Here is a 17,698-nt window from a genome sequence, read left to right on the forward strand (position 1 = left end):
TACATGTGTGTTTCTGACCCTCCAGTGAGAAGCTGCTGCTGGCTTTGAAGCCCTCTGAGGTGTCGTATCTCTGGGCTCGTGCAGCAGTGCGTGTCAGTGTCAGAAAGATTCCAGGCTGGCCGACAAGCTCGAACGAGGTGTGACCAGGCAGAAACAGCCCCTGGTGCTGGATAAAGGTTGCCCTGCGGCTGAACTCCGCCCCTCGACTCCAATGCTCCAACTGAAGACGGCTGCGGCCAGACACGACAAGGAAATAATTTGGTCTCTCTGCAGACTCCAGTGACACCACAGGGACACCTGGGAAAGAAAAAAATCTAATTCAGGTTAATGTGCCCCCAAACAACAAAGAAAGGTGTTGCATAACTGTGTGAAGGTGGATGCTCACGTGACGTCCTGTCCTTCTGCAGGCCTGCGGTGATCATGAAGTTGAACAGTAGGCCTGGAGGAGGCAACTGCCCTGGTCTTTCTCTGACTAGAGGAAACACTGAGCTGCTAGTGCGATTCACTCCAAACATGGTGTCATTATAGGCAGCACTCACCAAGGAAAATGGGCCATCGCCTAGCTCTGTGGGGGAGTAAAGAGAGCGAGAGAGGAAATAAGTGCAGTGACAAGCCTTTAGAGAATTGGAGAAAGGTCTAGAATTCCAGAAAAAATAGTTAGCAGAAGATTCTCACTCATACATACCTTGATTATAGTATTCACAATCATAGGCTGAAAGAAAGCAGGGCAGGTCAGAAGTTTTAAATCATTTAAGCAGCACAGGGATAATAACATAGACAATATGACAGAAATGAGTATGTAAATTATATGAAAAATACCATATTATTGGCTGAACAAAGAAGAACTGATTAAAAATGGGTCAGAGAGGTAAGCAGGGGTCACATCCAAGATCAACACAGGAAATTAACACACAGTGAACATGTGTGTATTTGTCTGTGTGCGTGTCTGTGTGCGCGCGCGCGTGTGTGTGTGTGTGTGTGCATACTCACGACAGACAGATGGGGATCTCCAGTGAATTGTGACCCCCTGTTGACAGCATTTGTGTGCATATGCAGCGATGGACGTACACAGGCACTCGCAGTCTCCCCCACGGTTACAGTTGCAAGTGTCTGTCAGGCAGTTCCTATAGAACCAGGCCACGTCAACCTGGAGGGTACACACAGTATGTATACATTGGTCACACACACCCACAAACACACACAAACAATCATAAAGTGAACCAGGCCAAATCATGCTGGGAGAAACTGGGGGAGGTCTTGTTTAGGGGGTGAGTAGTTTTCAATAATTCACACAGGAGGGAGTGATGAGATATCAGGACAAAGGAATGTGGGTCAACCTCTGGTGCAGAAGGTATCAGATGAGCACTATGACAGATAGACAGAATACATCAGCAATGAGTTGGTCTGTCCAAAAGCAAGGTGAACTGGGCCTCCGTTGCTTGATGCGGACCACTATTAATGTACATAAACTCCACACTTCATCATAGCAATACTCTAATCTGTATTTTTAGCATTCTAAAAAGATTTCACAAGCACAGACGTTGATTAGGTAGTGTGTTGCATTTTGGCTGGAGCAACAGGGTGGCATTTAAATATTAAAGCCATTTAATGAAATGATACACAGTGATGCCAAGATTTTATTATCTGTATATTAAAAAATCCCCTAAATTCTGTGTTAATAAAATCCGTGAAATGTGGACAAAATCACATAAATGTCGCCTGTGCTACTTATCGTCCTTCCATGCTCCTCTTCTACATATTTTATTTTCAACAGCAACAGTACTTTAACTGCATCCGTTTTACACCAGCATTTATCAACTGTCACTAAAAATAAGCACCTGCATAAGAGAATGTCTGAACTGTACTATGTAATATAATTTGCAAAACCTGTCACACCATGAATCTTCATATCCCTGAGTTTAGGAGCAGACACTGGCTTCCAAAGTATTCCTACTGTATTGTGCAGACAGCGCAACACACTGAACAAAACTGAACGTAGATTGTCATAGCAATGGCTATTGCATTCTGAAATTGAATGAAGCAATTTTTCTTTAGAACGGCAGGATTTGAAAGTTTTACTGAAAGCAGATTCCATCCGATTTAATTTGCTCTGACAAGAAGAGAAACTTACAATAGCCACTAAATGAAGATGTTGAGCTAACTTTGCTGAGCTTTCAATTTTTTGTTTCCTCAATACTGCTTTAAAACTGTCTGAAAGCAAGAGAAGCAATGTTTCCTGTTTTCCTTCAGAAAGATAAACCTTGCTTGTGTCCTGTAACCATAACCTTGAAGCCCTTTGGATTTACGTATTTGTGTGAAACTGTCTTGTCCTCATTGATCCAACAAGAGAAAATAAATAAATAAATAATCGCTACCCTGGAAAAGAGCAGTTTGAGTGCAGTTGCCTCTTTGCCCATTTAGAATGATAAATACCAAGGCCATGTTTTCTTACTGCACTTTACTGATCTGCTACAATATTAAAACCCCCAACACACAAAGTCCGTAACATACATTTTTTCAATACAGTGCAGTGTTCTGCTGAGACCTTGGGTCCTGGCATTCATGTGGATGTTACTTTGACATGTACCACCCACTTTAACATTGTTTTAGACCAAGTTCACATCCCTATGGCAACACTATTTCCTGACCACACTGCGAATACTGCTGAGGAACAACTCGAGGAACACAGCAAAGAGCTCAAAGCGCTGACACGGCTCACAAACTCCCCAGATCCCAGTGCAATTAGGCATCAACCGAATGCGCCAGAATAAGACCAATGCACAAAAGCCCACCCCCTGCAAGGATCTTAGGCCCCACAGGACCCAAAGGATTTAATGCCTCAGTGTCAACCACCGCAGGACACCTCCAGAAGTCCCGCGTACACATCCTGATGGCGCACGGCTTTTGTGGCGGCACAAGACGGATTAACTTAATATTACACAGGTGGTTTCAATGTGTGACGGATCAGTGCAGACACATGCGCTCCACCAATAATTTAATGCTATGGTTACAATGCAGAAAAGCACTCACAGCATATGACTCATAAAAGCGAAGTAGTAGAGGGGATACAGAAATATCATCTCAGAGAAACACACTACAAAAGGAGGTTCTTCAAAACGCTTCTTCAAAGTGAGCATGTCTGTGACGGCTAGACATCTGTAGCTCCTCCACAAGCAGAACATGATGAACTATCAAAATAGCAGTTGATGCAAAGAAGCCACACAATCTGATCTTTGTTAATTTAATAGCAAGGTGCGAATAAATAATTGTTTTTTATGTGCAGTGTGTCTGTTTCTCCCTGAGGAGGGACAAAGGAAAAGAGTTTCTGTGCAGAATTCACGAAGGGAAATATGAAATAACACAAATCCACAATACACTAACATTAATCAAACTAAATTTCACAGAAATGTTTAATCATGCATGTTCTAATCATCTCTACTGATCCTGTATCGACATATAATTATTTAAGTATACATAGTTGGCCTTAATAATCAAAGGCAAGTAGCAGTCAAGTCCTTCGCTTTTTATGGTGGTTGATGCTCCAAAGACTGTTTCTGTGTATATAAACATGGCTCCATCTACTGGCCATATATGGAAATACTCTGTCGTAATTACACTTTGAGGTGTGTGTCTGTCTGTGCATTCGTGTAGTCTAGCATCTGGTGTGGTATTTTGTATTTATCTCACTGTATTTGCTGGGATCAGTTAAGAGTTGTTCCCATAACCCCTCACCAACCCCTACTCCCCTGTCGCAAGCAAGATAACCTTTCTGCAGCTGCATTCACTCTGTGCAGACATTTGTGTGTGTGTATGTGTGTATTATTTCAATGGCACTCACCACGTTGTGACAAGGTGCAAAGACATCGCTGTAGAGGAGAGCACACTCCCTTTTGGCGTATGGCTGTCTCCCTAAGTCCCCTTCACACGGTCGCTCAACTAGATAGTCACTTTCGCACTGAAACACACAAAACACACACACAGAAGGTGATCGAGTGTCTGATTACTCTTAAATATCACACTGGACTCGGGGGAGACGAGCACATAAATTACAGGAGCAGCAGGGACCCAGAGAGACGTGAGTGAGCGAGAGGGAGATGGACAAAGACAGAAAGAGGAAAGAGGGTAAAGTGAGAATCAATGGATGAGAGGAGATGAGCTGACTCATACCTGTCCCAGGGCCCAGCTATCTCCAAAGGTCTGCGCATTATTGACTTCCATGTGGCTGGACGTGGTCATATCATTCACTGTCACACTGTCAAAATTTCCACAGAGCCCGCTGAGAAGGCCCTGGAGGAAAAAAAGGTCGACACGCAGTGATGTTTTTGGATTCCTTTTGTAAAAACTCAATTTATTTTCTAAGTGTACTCCTAGTTCAGACCTTCCACTGAGGCCCAGCTCTGATGTGTACAGTTGTCTTGCGGTCCCAGAGGATGGTTAGATCCTGACCGGAGAAGTGAACCACGGTGTAGTAGCCTGCTTTCCACAGCTCAAACTCTGACCCTCGACCCACAACAGTAGAAGGGCTCTAGGGTAGAACAAAGAAAGTGACAGGTATTATTTGGGGATTTTTTTTATCAATACGTTTAAGTCATATGTTATTGAGAAGAAAATAGACACAGGCACATAGCTTAACTGCTATATCAAGAGTGTGACTGTGTGTGTATAATATGTACAGGATTGCCAGAGTTGTCAGTGAAGTAGATCTTGGTAAGTCCCACGTGAATGACCAGTATTTTCATGCACACAATGCCGCTCTCATAGCAGTCCTTGTTTTGTGCAACAATGGATACCTCGGGCTCTCCAGCACTCTGGTGGGAGAGGAAGACAAAATATTACTCTTACAAAAAAAAGCAAGTCTTATCAGCTCTTATCGTCTCTGTTCAACTGATAAACACGACGCTGTTGGTAATTTGCTTGTTCAAAATATTCCCGTTGCTAAAGCCACAGCAGGCAGAAATGTGATAGCTGAATACCACAGGGGAGATTCAAATTTGAAATTTGACTCTACCAGTTTAGGAAACAACGTCATTCTGGATACATGAGAGGTGACAAGAAGAGGAAGTAACTCTAGGGTATTAGGACACAGCTCTGACCAGCTTCCCCCATTATTTTCAGGTCTGCGCGGTAGCCGGCAGTCTGCTGGTTCTGAATCAGAATGTCTGTTCTGCTAATTCTAATTCTATATCCCTGGGAGCGCAGGAGCCCTGGGGTTTGAAGTGAACACTGGTCTCTTTGTGCCGCTACAGCTTTGCACAACGTCTGCTAGCATTACTGTGGTACAAACCCACCTGCGCACACACACATACACACCTTAATCGGCTCTAATTAAAACCCACTCTTTTCCAAGATTAGAAACGAGCTTGGATCTTCTTTCCTAGATCTAAATCAGTCTTGGCTACGGAATGTTGAGGATGCTCCCCCATTGCCTCTAAACACATACCATTTATCGCAAACACACTTCTGTGACATAGTCAGAGCACAAGCTCTCTGAAACAAATAGATTGGCTTCGCAGAGCCCAGCCTGAATCAATACATTTGTCACAGGAAGTCAATTATGTCATTTTATGCCTTTATTTGAAATTCATAGTGCACAACAGAAAGTACTTGTATAGATCCACACAGACAGACTACTCACTTTCAGCAGGTACACCTGACAGTCAGAGTGGTAGTCATACTCAAGGCCATCAAAGGTGTGGTAGTGTCTGTCGCTGTAAACGGTACACACCGCTGGACATGGAGAGTAGCTGCAGTTAAAGTAGCCACGGTGACACACACTGAGGGGATGGACACGTGGATGCAGGATGAGAAGAGCAAAGAGAAAATAGAGATGGGACAAAAGTGCTCCCTCATGCCATATAGCAGTACTACTTGTGCTACAAATGATAAGTGCTTTGAGATTCAGTTGGCTAGAGATAAACTACAATCCTACATGGAAGACATTACAGTGGTGTCTGTGGTAAGTCAGGCATTCCTCTGTCTAAAGGGGAAAATAAAAATAGTGAGTGCAATGCAGGCATACCACTTATAGCATGGTGTTTCCACAGTTTGTCCAGGAAGGTATTCAAGCCCCATCCAGGCACAGGGACAATTCTCTGGATAGTAGCACTCCCCCTGGTGCAGCACCAGCCTTCACAGATAGACGTACGTAGGAGGTACAGAGCATACAAACACTTAATTTGAAACCCATACCTGTTGTTTTGCCCATAAATTACAATTGAATATTAAAGAGCACTCATAGCTTCCAGGCAGCCACTATTTTAATTAGTTAAGCTTTATTTATTCACAGATTCTCGTTGAGATTAAAATCTCTTTAGTGAGAGACCTGAGAGCAAAATAGATATATTCAATATCACAATTAAATCATTCACTCACGCACACTTAGCCCTGCTAATTAAAACAGCCAATATATTAAAATGTTATGAGAAATACAAGCTAGAAAAGTCTTAAGTCTCTCACAGCATCTTTAACTTTAAGTTGTACTGTTGCTCACATACTGCAGTGAGATAAGTCGTACTGGAAACCAGTCTTCTTCCACATAGGTCAGAATTAGTATGAGGGATGTTCAAGGACAATCTCCTCTGTGACCTGATGCTTCGCCTATTAGCTCTAAACCCAATTAAAGATGTCAAACATCTTGGAAGCGTAAAAAGCAAGACCTGCTGCTTTTCAGATGCCCGAGATGACCCTCAAACCTTTTCATAGAACTCTCAGCGGTAAGTGTGACCGCTATCTGCTGTAAGGAATCAAATGGCACTGTGGTAGATAACACCCAGTGGTTTGAGGTTAGTGGCGGCAGCATGAGCATACAGAGTATGTCTATAATCCATAATCAAGTCTTTAGTTTCAGCTGGTTTCACAGCGATATGAAAATCCACTTGCAGACACAGTAACTACATTATCGCAATTAGCACTTTTATTTCATAAGCTGTCTCGTTTCCACGTTTTGAGTTACATTATCATCGCGTTGCCAAGCAGTTGCAAGCAGAGACTGCAGTAAAATAAACGATCACTCCAATAAAGCACTAATCTCATGCATTCTTTGGAGCATCTGCAAGTAGATACTCAAACTGAAGTGAACAGAAAGAAGTGGCTGCCTGGATGGTAAGAATTCACTCAAAAAGTCATGGTATGTCTCGCCAAGGGGACTGGAAAAAAAATAATCTCACGGTCTTTTAAAATGAATACACAACACTGGAAGGCAGTTGTTCCTTATGTTACCCAGGAGGGCAGACACAGCCGGGGATGCACGGTGTGTTGGGTGGGCAGGTGAGGTTCAACATCAGGTTACGGCAGGTTGGTGCACAGGCCACTCCTCCTCTCTGCTCAGTGCAGCTGTGGTACACTTTCCCCTCTGGACACTCCCCGACCTCTACACTATCTGGCTCTACAATGTTCACGCACGCACACGCACACACGCACACACACACAAACACACACAAGCACACACCAGAAAATCAATGCTCCAGTCGCCTTAAACATCAACTGCAACAGCCAGTCATGGGAAACAAGCTACAACTACAGACATAAGGCTCTTGATTTCAGCATGAGGGACATAGCCTGAAACGCCACTTTGTTGTTGGAACGAACGAGAGCAGGAACTGAAGGGAGGGGGGGGAGTGCAGAGAGGTTACCTTTTTCCTCTGGCACACACTCCATCTTCCCATTTCTGCAGAGGCTGATGAAGGAGACAGGAAGAGAGAGAAAAAGGGGTGAGTGTTTGGGAAGGAGAATAATGTTATCAAACACAAGGTTAGTTTAAGTGCTCTACGTCTCATTTGACAATCACTCAAGCTTTTACTGCTTTCTCAAATGTATCAGTGTGCGCAAGTATGTTTCACTGTGTGTAGTCAGAGGAGCAGTTAAAGTGAGTTTTCAATTTGCGGTGCAGGTCGAGGTCAAGGCCAGTTGTGACTCACCAGGGGCCAGAGGCACTGAAGGTCACCTCCCCTGGCTGTGACACACCACCCATGGAGTAACAGTGACACTGTGACCTGAGGAGAAACTCATGACATTATTTTGATTACATTAATTAAGGATAATGCTTTCTGTGTTGATGTGCTGTGCCTGTGGGTATGTGTTGTTTCGGCTAAATGGCAACCGATGACCATCGTATGGATGCTGTATGAGGTGCTCGAGTCTTACAGTTGCACACAGCGCTGACGCACATCGTCATAGTAACTTCCGTCTGGACAGCCACACCCCTCGGCACAGTCATCAGGGTTACATGTCTCAGTACTAGACAGCGCACGACAGGACCGGCCACAGGACGACACGCATGAGTGGTACAGCATACCTCCAAGACACACCACTCCTGCACATCCCACACACAAAGTCACACAATCGATATCTTATCTTTTCTTATGTATCACATAAGAAATTTATGAAGGGTGAGCATTTTGCAGGAGTGTACATTTAAACAGTATGAATAGAAAGACCACGAAGGCACGAATTAATGCAAAAAAAAGCATCCCAGAAGACAGAGACTTACCACACTCAGAGACATGTGACCTGAAGTGAATGTCGACTCCATGTTTGGAACAGAGATAAGTGTAATGAGCCAGCGCAGTGCACAGACAGCTGCTCCCACAGCGACAGGCCTGATAGCGGCACTGCTGCTGGTAGATGTTTGGACTGATGTAGCCATGACATGGAGCAAACACCGTCCCCAGAAGCACCTCACAATGGGATGCATAGAATACTGGAACATATATACACACAAAACATTTGCAATTCTAGTCTGAATAATCCAAGATAAGGAACAGCTAAAACTTGTACAACTCAGAAATCAATAGTAATAGAATGTAGAGCACTGTCTGTATCTAGCAGGTGGTATTTAAACCTATTATATTTACCTAGAGTGAGGAGTGGTATAATTACAGGCCACCCTTAATCCCTTTCTTTGCTTTCCAATTATTAATTAAAGAAAAAAATTATAGCAACATCCAAAACAATAAAATTATTACCATTGTGTTGGTTCATCTCACATGGGTCTATAATGGGCAAGTTAACCGGAGCAACACAAGCAGACGACACCTTCCAAGCATTGGCATGAAGCTGAGGAGTGCCCTCTATCATGCCTGCTGGAGACCTGCACACACACAAATATAGTCAACTAAGATCACATTTTCTGCATTGACCTGTAAACGGGAAGTACTTTCTCACAGGAAATCATCACGTAGATTTCCATTGAAGGTTCCACAAAGGCCCAACGTCTGTCCGCGCCAGTGGCTGTCCAGCTGCACATAGACTCGACCCCCTCGACCGTCATAATGCAGTCTTATGCCAATCCCTGCCCTCAGCTGCGTAAACACAGAGGTCAGCTTCCGTACTTCGACTGCATCTAAATATCAAAGAAAAAAAAAATTCACAGGTAGATGAAAAGACTTTAAGACTTAACTCTCACTTCAGTGAGCTCTGTCTACACGTAATATAAACTTTTGTCATTCTCACCGTCCACATAGGGGAGGGCAGGCGCTGGGTTGACACCGAGTATCACCTCCCCCTCTCTTGTCAAGGTGATCTGGCGACTTACGTCTTCATCCAAAACCACTGTCACTGACTGTATACACACCTGCTGCTGTTGACACACAGGAGGGCCAGTTACATCTCCGTAGAAAGGAAAATGCAGAATTGATAGGTGTGCTTGGGTGTGTGTGTGTTTCTACCTCTGCACAGGTGGTATACTGCAGGGTGACGGTGAATCTGCTGCTGCTGCGGCTCTTTGCCAGGACGTACTGACACGCTCCCGGCTGGAGAAACATCCTGCCGTCAAATGTTGTCACAAACACATCCCCAACCACCGAACATTCCGCTAAAGGGACACAGAGAAAAAGACATTTTTGGACCTGAACTCACCGCTGCCTCTGAGGTTTCTAAATGGTCTTAAAGAGGACTCTCACCTGTGCAGTTATTCTCAGTGCAGTTCCACACCCCTCCCATGCACACACTGAAAAAGAAAAACAAAGTAAGTTAGCAGCATGCATGTATGTCCCCTATGTCATGTCGGTCAACACTCACCAAACACTGCATCCCTGTTGAAGCACGTGTCCTTGTACGTATGATGTTCCATGATAAACACACGGGCACTGAGAAACAGCTATACATGTTCCATTCTGCAGGATAAGACCTGCGTTGGAAAATGATTGTTTGAGTTCAATAACATAACTAAACATAATTAGCACAATTTATCGAACGACTATATTTTGTTTAAATACCATCGGGGCAGTAGCAGCCATCCAGGCAATGTAGGTTGGTTCCTAGACACTCTTTCTCAAAAGTGCAGGTGGGTGGACAGCAACTGATACAGTCTCTGTACACAAAACTCTCCTCACAGCCGTCATCTACATACAAACACCAACACTTTAGCAATAAACGGAACAAGAATGCGAAGAGTCTAAACATTTGCTCGGGCATACACGTCTTGTTTTAACTAATCTTGTGTTTTCACAGACAACACAGATCTGCAGTAGTAACTTACTACAAGAAGGGAAGCTGTCTCTCCACTCTCTTACTGGATAACCGACATGTGAGCAGGCTCGAGTGTACTCAACTAAGGCTCGACAGAATGTTTCCTCATCATCAGAGCTGTAAAAAAAAAAAAAAAGGAAAGGATGAAATGATTCTCGGGACTTGATTTCTCTATATGAAGTCTCTACTATACTGAAAAGTGAAATGTATCCAAATGTCATTATGTGTGCTTTGACTTACACACAGAGGTCAGACACACAGCTGGCAACAAAGGGATTTGGATCAATGTTTTCATGACATGACAGAAATGGGAAGAAGAGAAGCGCGCTGCATTTCTCTATGGCATCCTGCACACATCCACAACAAAAACAGTACAGTGTGGATATACAGCACACGGTAGAACAACAGGAAGGTACCAAAAAACTTGAGTAGTTTTCACATAAGCAGGTAAAAGTGTTAATATGGTGTACTATTATGGGCCTAATTTACCTTTGTGCGTGCTAATACTGAGTAGTAATATTGTTTCTGTGGTTCTTACATCCATGTCTGACTCAGAGTGGCAGGGCCCATTGAAGTCGAGATCGACTGAGTGACAGGCTCTCTCATGAGGCAGGTCCACTGCCCAGCTGTTAGCAAACACTGCAGGCTCGTCTGTCCGAATGCCTGAAACACAAAGCACAAATGCAAATGTGTACATGCATGGAGACCGAGCACGTCAACACAGACAAAAGCCACAAGATGAAAATGCGTAAAAGCACATACATGAGGCAAGGATATAGTTGATGCGCTGTTTAAACACACTCACAGTCATTTTGTTCATTTCAGTCTTGTGATCAAAACATATACAAGAGGTAGAAAGTAAAGGTCTGATAAAGGTAAATAGGGCACAAAGAGGAAATCTGGAAATTTGTAAATGCATTGTGAAGACAAGTTCATGGCAGCCTTATTTGTTTACACTCTTTTCCCTGAGTTGATCCTCTCTCTACTGGACAGCTCTGTGTCTGAACAAGCAGGGGACCATAGTTCATGTTACGGGTCATCTGAGGAAAGATCCTTGCTTCTTCCAGCCATTCAAAACCCAAACTACCAGTTCTCCCCTATCCTTCCACTCTGGTCTGTCCAGGTCCCACTGCTACTATAATTGGCCAGAATCACTGTTGAGTATATAATAACAATAATTGCAGCGAGTGGGTGCTGAGAGAAGGGATAAGAGGATGAGGGGCCAGTCGAGCCGGTCTTACCTCGAGCAGTGGTGAGGTCATCGCCGGCTATGTGGTTGAAGTTCCCGCACAGGCCACACGGGGCACCCTGGTGCTCCTCGCTCATCTTCAGGTAAACACCCGAGCCTCCATCCCAGGCCAGAGAGAAGCCAAACACGCTCTTCACAAGCAGGTAATCAGCCAGTCTCTCAATAAACACACCGCCCACAGTCTGAGGCAAACTTAGCCTTTCACAGAGACAGACACACCCGGAGAGAGTCAGGTGAAGTCAGGCCTTTAAAAAAAAAACCATCCTCAAAATGCTCTGCAGTGACTTTACAGTGTGGATGTGGTGGTGAGTAACTGGGATCTTGTTTCTCTTTTTTTTCCCCTACAGTTAACTCATACTCTGTCTTTCTACGTCTACACTGTTGCAGAAAAACACACAAACACATACCTGCGACCTCCCTGGTGAACCCGGTATCCAGAGATGTGGATCTCCTCCTCATTTGGGAAGAACAGACTGAGAGCTCTTGGACATGAATACACACTCCCATCACACACTCTACTGTTGTGAACCTGAGAAGACAAGAAAGATGATGGATAGCGGAGCGCTGATCGATACTGAAATATGGATACTTTCTGGTTTTGTTCTAGGATCGATTCCAATATTAAAAGAGTGATATTTAAACTTAGTAAACATTCAACCACCAGGTAATGGGAACTACTTCTCTTTACGCCTGTCATAGTCACATGTGAATTACAGCTCTTTAAGTGCAAGAGCTGCGGATGCCGGTCTGAAGTAAGAAGAAAGATGACGCTGGAGTGACACAGACTTCCATCACCGAGTCCTTTGGCAGTGGCAGGCAATATCCAGATACAGAGATAAAGTGCGTAGCTATGGCGACATTTATCACTGACTGCGGTAAAGTGATTCACATCCGTCTAGTTTGTGTGTTGATGTTCAAACAACAGGAGCCCCCCCTGCATTCTTCAAACTGACAAAATGTCATTTTACTCAAACTGATATAAGTGAATATGCCAGTGATATAAATAAACAGATGAAACGAATAAATGCAATAATGAATAGCGATACAAAGAGCTCGGCTTGGAATGAGATTTGTGTCCCTGGGGTAATCTCACATCAACGTGATAACACTCAGGTGTAAAATATATTTTACCATTTATGATGCTGAAACGTTTTTGTTTTTTTTTCTTTATCCAATCAAAATACAGTAAATTTTAATGACATTTCTATATCAATTTTGACGTTAAGCAAAAACTTTATCTTACTAAATGCGAGCCTATGAGCAGCCAGTGATTTTCACTGCACTCTTGTTTGTTTTGACTAACAGATCATTTCAAATTGTAGGCATTGACTCATTTATATTAAGGTATTTATTTATCTAATTAGGTATTTCACTGGTATTTTTGAATTCTAATTTGAACAGTACAGCATCTAGCATAAAACAGGAAGTCTATGTAACCTTTTGACTCCCCTCATCTTCTCCAGTAGCTCATGCATCTCCACAGGCTGCATACACAGCTGAGGCTGAATAAGATTTAGTGTAGCTCAAAAAGGCCCTACCTATTTTTATTGTTTGCAGATGACTGTGCAGGAACAACAACAACACTCGCAACTCGTCTGGAAAACGAAACGAGTACAGCCTACTTTTTACTTCCCTGTTCTGAACAATGATTTCGGAACGCTGAATATGGGTGCTATCACTCATCTCTACTGATGAAAGGGAATCAAAGAAAGGGTCACTGAGGGAAAAGCGTGGAAATTTATTAAATAGGGATTAGACACTATCTGTAATCTGAGCTGGCATTCGAAAAACCAGAGTCAACTGTCTGGTGATGATGCTGCCATCAATGGCCGCAAATGGCTAGTGTGGTACGCTCTCTGAACTGCCCAGCAGTGAATTGTTGTTGTCAAAGAATGGAAACAACAGATGCAAGACACAACAAGATTAAAAACACGTTAGGCCGTTAATTTTGGAAAGAACTTAAATGAAAACTATTTAACAAAACCTGAAATGCTGAATGCTGCAGCATTATATTTCAGCTTAAATTATAAGCCATCAGCTACTGAAGTGTTTTTAAAAAGAGCAACATAAGGCTTTTGCTAAACAGATAAATATTTGTTAGTAGAACAGATTCCGTACTCTTGGTCAGAGGTTGTGTAAGCAATGAAGAGAAATCAATTTTTAGTAGGAGTTTTAAATGCAATACGAGATAACTAAGACATTTCAAACAAGTCTATGTCTTTTATCTCCAGTTTTCAATTGCATAATTATTCACGAGGCAAACAGGATGCATGAGAGGAGAGAATTTAAAACTGACCAAAGGAATATGTGAAAAACTGTTTATATGAGGTTCACTATAACTGCAAACTGGCATGCAGCCTACTGTTGTATAAACTTTATATCTCTCTGTTTCTTGAGGGTTTTTTTGTTTAGTATAAGCAGTCAAACACGACTACATTTCAGTTTCTTTATGTGGCTTGTGTATTGTTTTGCTTTAATGATAAACATGGCAGGGTGGTAAGTTGCTTAATTTACACATGGAAGCTGAATGATGGCCTTACCCACACTGTGTACTGTGGTGTGGCTGAGTGGCAGTCCTGGGCCAGAATGTAGGAGCAGGTTCCAGGGAAGTAGAAGTAGATTCCATCGAATGTTTCATAGTGGTGCTGACCCCACGACCTGCAGATCCCGTCTCTATCCTGGCCCTGGTTAGGTACTGAGAGGGAAAACGGGCAATTGACTCAGACAAGATTGTTGAGAGGATGAAGTGGCTCAATGTCATGTGGTGACGCAAGTAAATTTCAGCAGAAATTGACACTTAACTAAATTGGGAGAGCAAGTCATACATCCGATCTCTTTTATCATCCTCGTGTCTTTCATCATCTTCAATTTCATTGAACTTATCAGTGGAAAATGAACACCTGAATTTTCTAAAAGCCTTTTGTTAGAGGAAATCCCCACAGCTGGCTATGCCAAGATGTTGTCTCAGACCCTTCCTAAAATGTGAGGGGGTGGTGACAGTGAGTCACATCTTCTAATCTTATTAGCGAGTGTCTTGTCATGCTGATGATAATAATTATGCTTTACATATCTTAATCACAAGACATCAGTGTTTCAATTAACGCAATTTCCCAGTCTAATTGAATATTTTTTAGAACGTGTCTTCTGTGGCATCAGCTTTGTTGCCCTGATATTTAAAATATGTGTCACAGCCATGAAGTTTAATAATATTTCTTAGAAGAAGCGTTTGACTTTTTAGGAATCGCACGCACTTTTCAATAGTCTAATTTACGATTTCATTTCAAGCTTCAGTTTGCTCGCAGATCTTTATACAACAATATTCTTTCTAACATGTGTGTCAACACCAAATTAGTTCATTGAAATGAAAAATGTCTTTACAATCATTGTGACCTCAGATCTCCTGATATAGGGCATAAGGAGTCTGTTCAGAATATAGAAACCAGAAACTCCATCACTCAGCTCTTACCCTATTACCTTAGTTCAAGTGACTTTATATCTGCTTCTCTTGGGAGTAAACTCGATGTCTATGTGTGTGTGTGGGTGGGTTGAATGGAGATGAAGGGTGGTGGATTTGTACCAACAAAGAGAGATAGAGAGAAAGGGAGAGAGAGAGAGATTCTGGGGAAATCTGGTAATTAATGTTGGAGTGTGTGCAGGTAATTAACGTTTGTTGAATGATTGGAGAGTCTCATACATGCTTTCATTCTTGTATAACTGAGTGTAACCGTATTCTGTTATTAAAAAAAAGTTTTTGGTATTAAACATCCCAAGCAGCTGGTCCGTTGCATACCAGGAATGGTGCTTGTGTGGTTGGGATGAATCTGAGCTGACACAAAATGAAGACATGTGTGCTACTCACTGATCTGGCAGCGGTCTCCCAGTGCCTGGAACTGAGCACAGTCACACACACCGCCCTCCTGACACCAGCCACCATTGAGGCAGCCGCAATATTCTGGGAAAGACACGAACAAACTCAAGTTCTCTCATCCTAGTCGAGCCGGGTAATGAGTTTTAAGTTTCCGCGAATGCATTTGGAGTCACTTCACAGGCGGTGTGTTTACCTGAAGAGGCATCTCTGGCTGTGTAGTTGTGCAAAATGCTGCGTGACAGAGCACCCTCCGACAGCAGCGGTCTGTATGTCTTGGAAAACAATAAACAATAGACACTTAGAGGAGTTCCTTGAATAATTCTCGAGCCCTAACAGCTTCACCGACACAGTGCAGTTACCGTCGGCGTACCTGCCGCTGTAAGTTAAAAGTTGCGTCAGGCTGAGTGGGAGAAAGTGTTCGTGTTAGTGAGTGTGTCTCATTCTTTACAAAGACAGCTTTGTGCCGGTTAGGGTGTTGTGCGCATGTGGGTGCCCTGACCTCCTCTGGTTCTCTTAGGTGTAGTGTACAAACCTCCTCCCCGAGGAGATCCCGTTTCCTCCGAAGTGCATTAGCCCTTCTGCACACACACAAACATGCACATTAGTGGGAAGAAACAGTCAGAGGGGAGACTTAAGTGCACTTTACACCACTTGAATTCAGACTCCGCACTACTCTTTACTGAACCCTCACACGCACAAGCACGCACACACTCGCACACACTGCCTCCATCACACACTGCAGACAGAAAGTGTAAATGCATTTATCATGATCATCCTATGACCTCGTGTGATAATGACCTGTAAAAAAAAATAAAAATCTCAGGGATTACTTCCGACACTGCATTACTTACTATTAATATTAATAACGCAGAATAATTGCCAATTTCTTTCTTTCATTTACCTCTGTGGTCTTCCTTCCGCCACTGAAAGTCGGCTCTGAGCTCCTACATGCAAAGTTGTACAATTAGAATTAAAAGTTTTAACCTATCAGACAGATGTTGATTACATATGTAGTGTAAAATCAGTAATATTGTTAAGGGTAGATCAAGGTTTAAATCGTTTTTGCAGTGGACATCTGTAGTTAGATGTCATGGAGAGGCAAAGAAGGGAGAGCAGTTTTACACAATGACATAAGTGACTTATGTTTGACAGATTATATTGATAAAGAGCAAATGATGTAAATCCAATATTTGAACAGAACTTCTTGTGGCTCAGTCATATAAGAAACTACTATATCTCCATTTCATTATAGCTTCCATTCAAACTTTATTACAAGACAATAGTTAAAAAAAAAGGTCTGACTCACCCTCAAGTAACAGCAAGTGGGAGACTGAAAACGACATAAGAAGAAATCGTTTCACTGTCCACTTTAAGTTCATCTCAGAGTCCGAAAGGAAGTCCCGCCGAAACGTTAACGGTGCATCTCAGCTGTCCCGAGAGGAAAGGGTTTACAGGCTGTTTGGTAGCACCGGGGACGATGCCTGCTCGTTACCTGTAGGAGCTACCTGGAGGCGACAGCCCCCCTGAGCGGATGACGAGTCGCCTACACCTGTGTGGGCAGGTGAGCTGCTCTCTGTCACAGCAACATCCTCAGCATGCAGCAGACCGGCTGGGACGTTCACCGCCCTGTGTCTTCGTGTGAACCCGCAGGTCTGTCGCTTCAAGCGTTTTAACCTCAAAAAGTTACCGTCAATCTGGCCACATGACGTGGGTGGGACAGTTTTTATTAACGGAGACGAAACTGTGAAGCTACTGAGCCTGAGAGCTGGAAATGTAAAGCCATGCCAGCCACCTGAACCAGTTAAAATGAACCTAGTGTCTGAGCCAAAAAAAAAAAAAAAAAAGCTAATAATTAAACGTATTGTGATGAAGCAATATTATCCTGAGAGGAAAAGCTTCAACAAAGAAATTAACTGAACTAGCGAACCAAAAACAAAAGTATTAAGCTAATAACTGGCAAACTCGCTGATGCTAACGCGACTGTATCCGGGTTAACGTTAGCTGACTCTCAGTTAGCTTCTGTACTTAAAGTTAGCTTTTCTACTTAAAGTTAGCTTCTCTACTTAAAGTTAACATTTCTACTTAAAGTTAGCTTCTCAACTTAAAGTTAGCCT

General features: G+C 43.0%; 1 protein-coding gene across 1 annotated transcript in view; it reads right to left on the bottom strand.

Annotated features, from left to right (window-relative positions):
- Positions 1-16,963, bottom strand: part of otogl (otogelin-like) — a 27,095-nt gene extending 10,132 nt beyond the window's left edge. Inside the window, exons 1-33 of the mRNA XM_008283501.1 lie at positions 16,891-16,963; positions 16,486-16,528; positions 16,117-16,162; positions 15,778-15,856; positions 15,576-15,668; positions 14,257-14,411; positions 12,124-12,245; positions 11,709-11,914; positions 11,006-11,130; positions 10,708-10,814; positions 10,478-10,584; positions 10,215-10,340; positions 10,018-10,126; positions 9,900-9,946; positions 9,666-9,811; positions 9,451-9,577; positions 9,163-9,340; positions 8,964-9,088; positions 8,489-8,698; positions 8,143-8,311; positions 7,917-7,991; positions 7,632-7,675; positions 7,219-7,384; positions 6,020-6,127; positions 5,636-5,774; positions 4,674-4,808; positions 4,379-4,525; positions 4,168-4,287; positions 3,839-3,955; positions 991-1,147; positions 686-712; positions 386-565; positions 19-297 (exon numbers count right to left, since the gene is read on the bottom strand). Coding sequence (XP_008281723.1) covers positions 19-297; positions 386-565; positions 686-712; positions 991-1,147; positions 3,839-3,955; positions 4,168-4,287; positions 4,379-4,525; positions 4,674-4,808; positions 5,636-5,774; positions 6,020-6,127; positions 7,219-7,384; positions 7,632-7,675; positions 7,917-7,991; positions 8,143-8,311; positions 8,489-8,698; positions 8,964-9,088; positions 9,163-9,340; positions 9,451-9,577; positions 9,666-9,811; positions 9,900-9,946; positions 10,018-10,126; positions 10,215-10,340; positions 10,478-10,584; positions 10,708-10,814; positions 11,006-11,130; positions 11,709-11,914; positions 12,124-12,245; positions 14,257-14,411; positions 15,576-15,668; positions 15,778-15,856; positions 16,117-16,162; positions 16,486-16,528; positions 16,891-16,963 — 4,087 coding nt within the window. The remainder of the gene's footprint in view (positions 1-18; positions 298-385; positions 566-685; positions 713-990; positions 1,148-3,838; positions 3,956-4,167; positions 4,288-4,378; positions 4,526-4,673; positions 4,809-5,635; positions 5,775-6,019; positions 6,128-7,218; positions 7,385-7,631; positions 7,676-7,916; positions 7,992-8,142; positions 8,312-8,488; positions 8,699-8,963; positions 9,089-9,162; positions 9,341-9,450; positions 9,578-9,665; positions 9,812-9,899; positions 9,947-10,017; positions 10,127-10,214; positions 10,341-10,477; positions 10,585-10,707; positions 10,815-11,005; positions 11,131-11,708; positions 11,915-12,123; positions 12,246-14,256; positions 14,412-15,575; positions 15,669-15,777; positions 15,857-16,116; positions 16,163-16,485; positions 16,529-16,890) is intronic.
- Between the last annotated feature and the right edge of the window lie 735 nt (positions 16,964-17,698).

This window comes from Stegastes partitus, unplaced genomic scaffold (genome assembly GCF_000690725.1).
Source record: "Stegastes partitus isolate 25-593 unplaced genomic scaffold, Stegastes_partitus-1.0.2 Scaffold315, whole genome shotgun sequence".
Classification (NCBI taxonomy): domain Eukaryota; kingdom Metazoa; phylum Chordata; class Actinopteri; family Pomacentridae; genus Stegastes; species Stegastes partitus.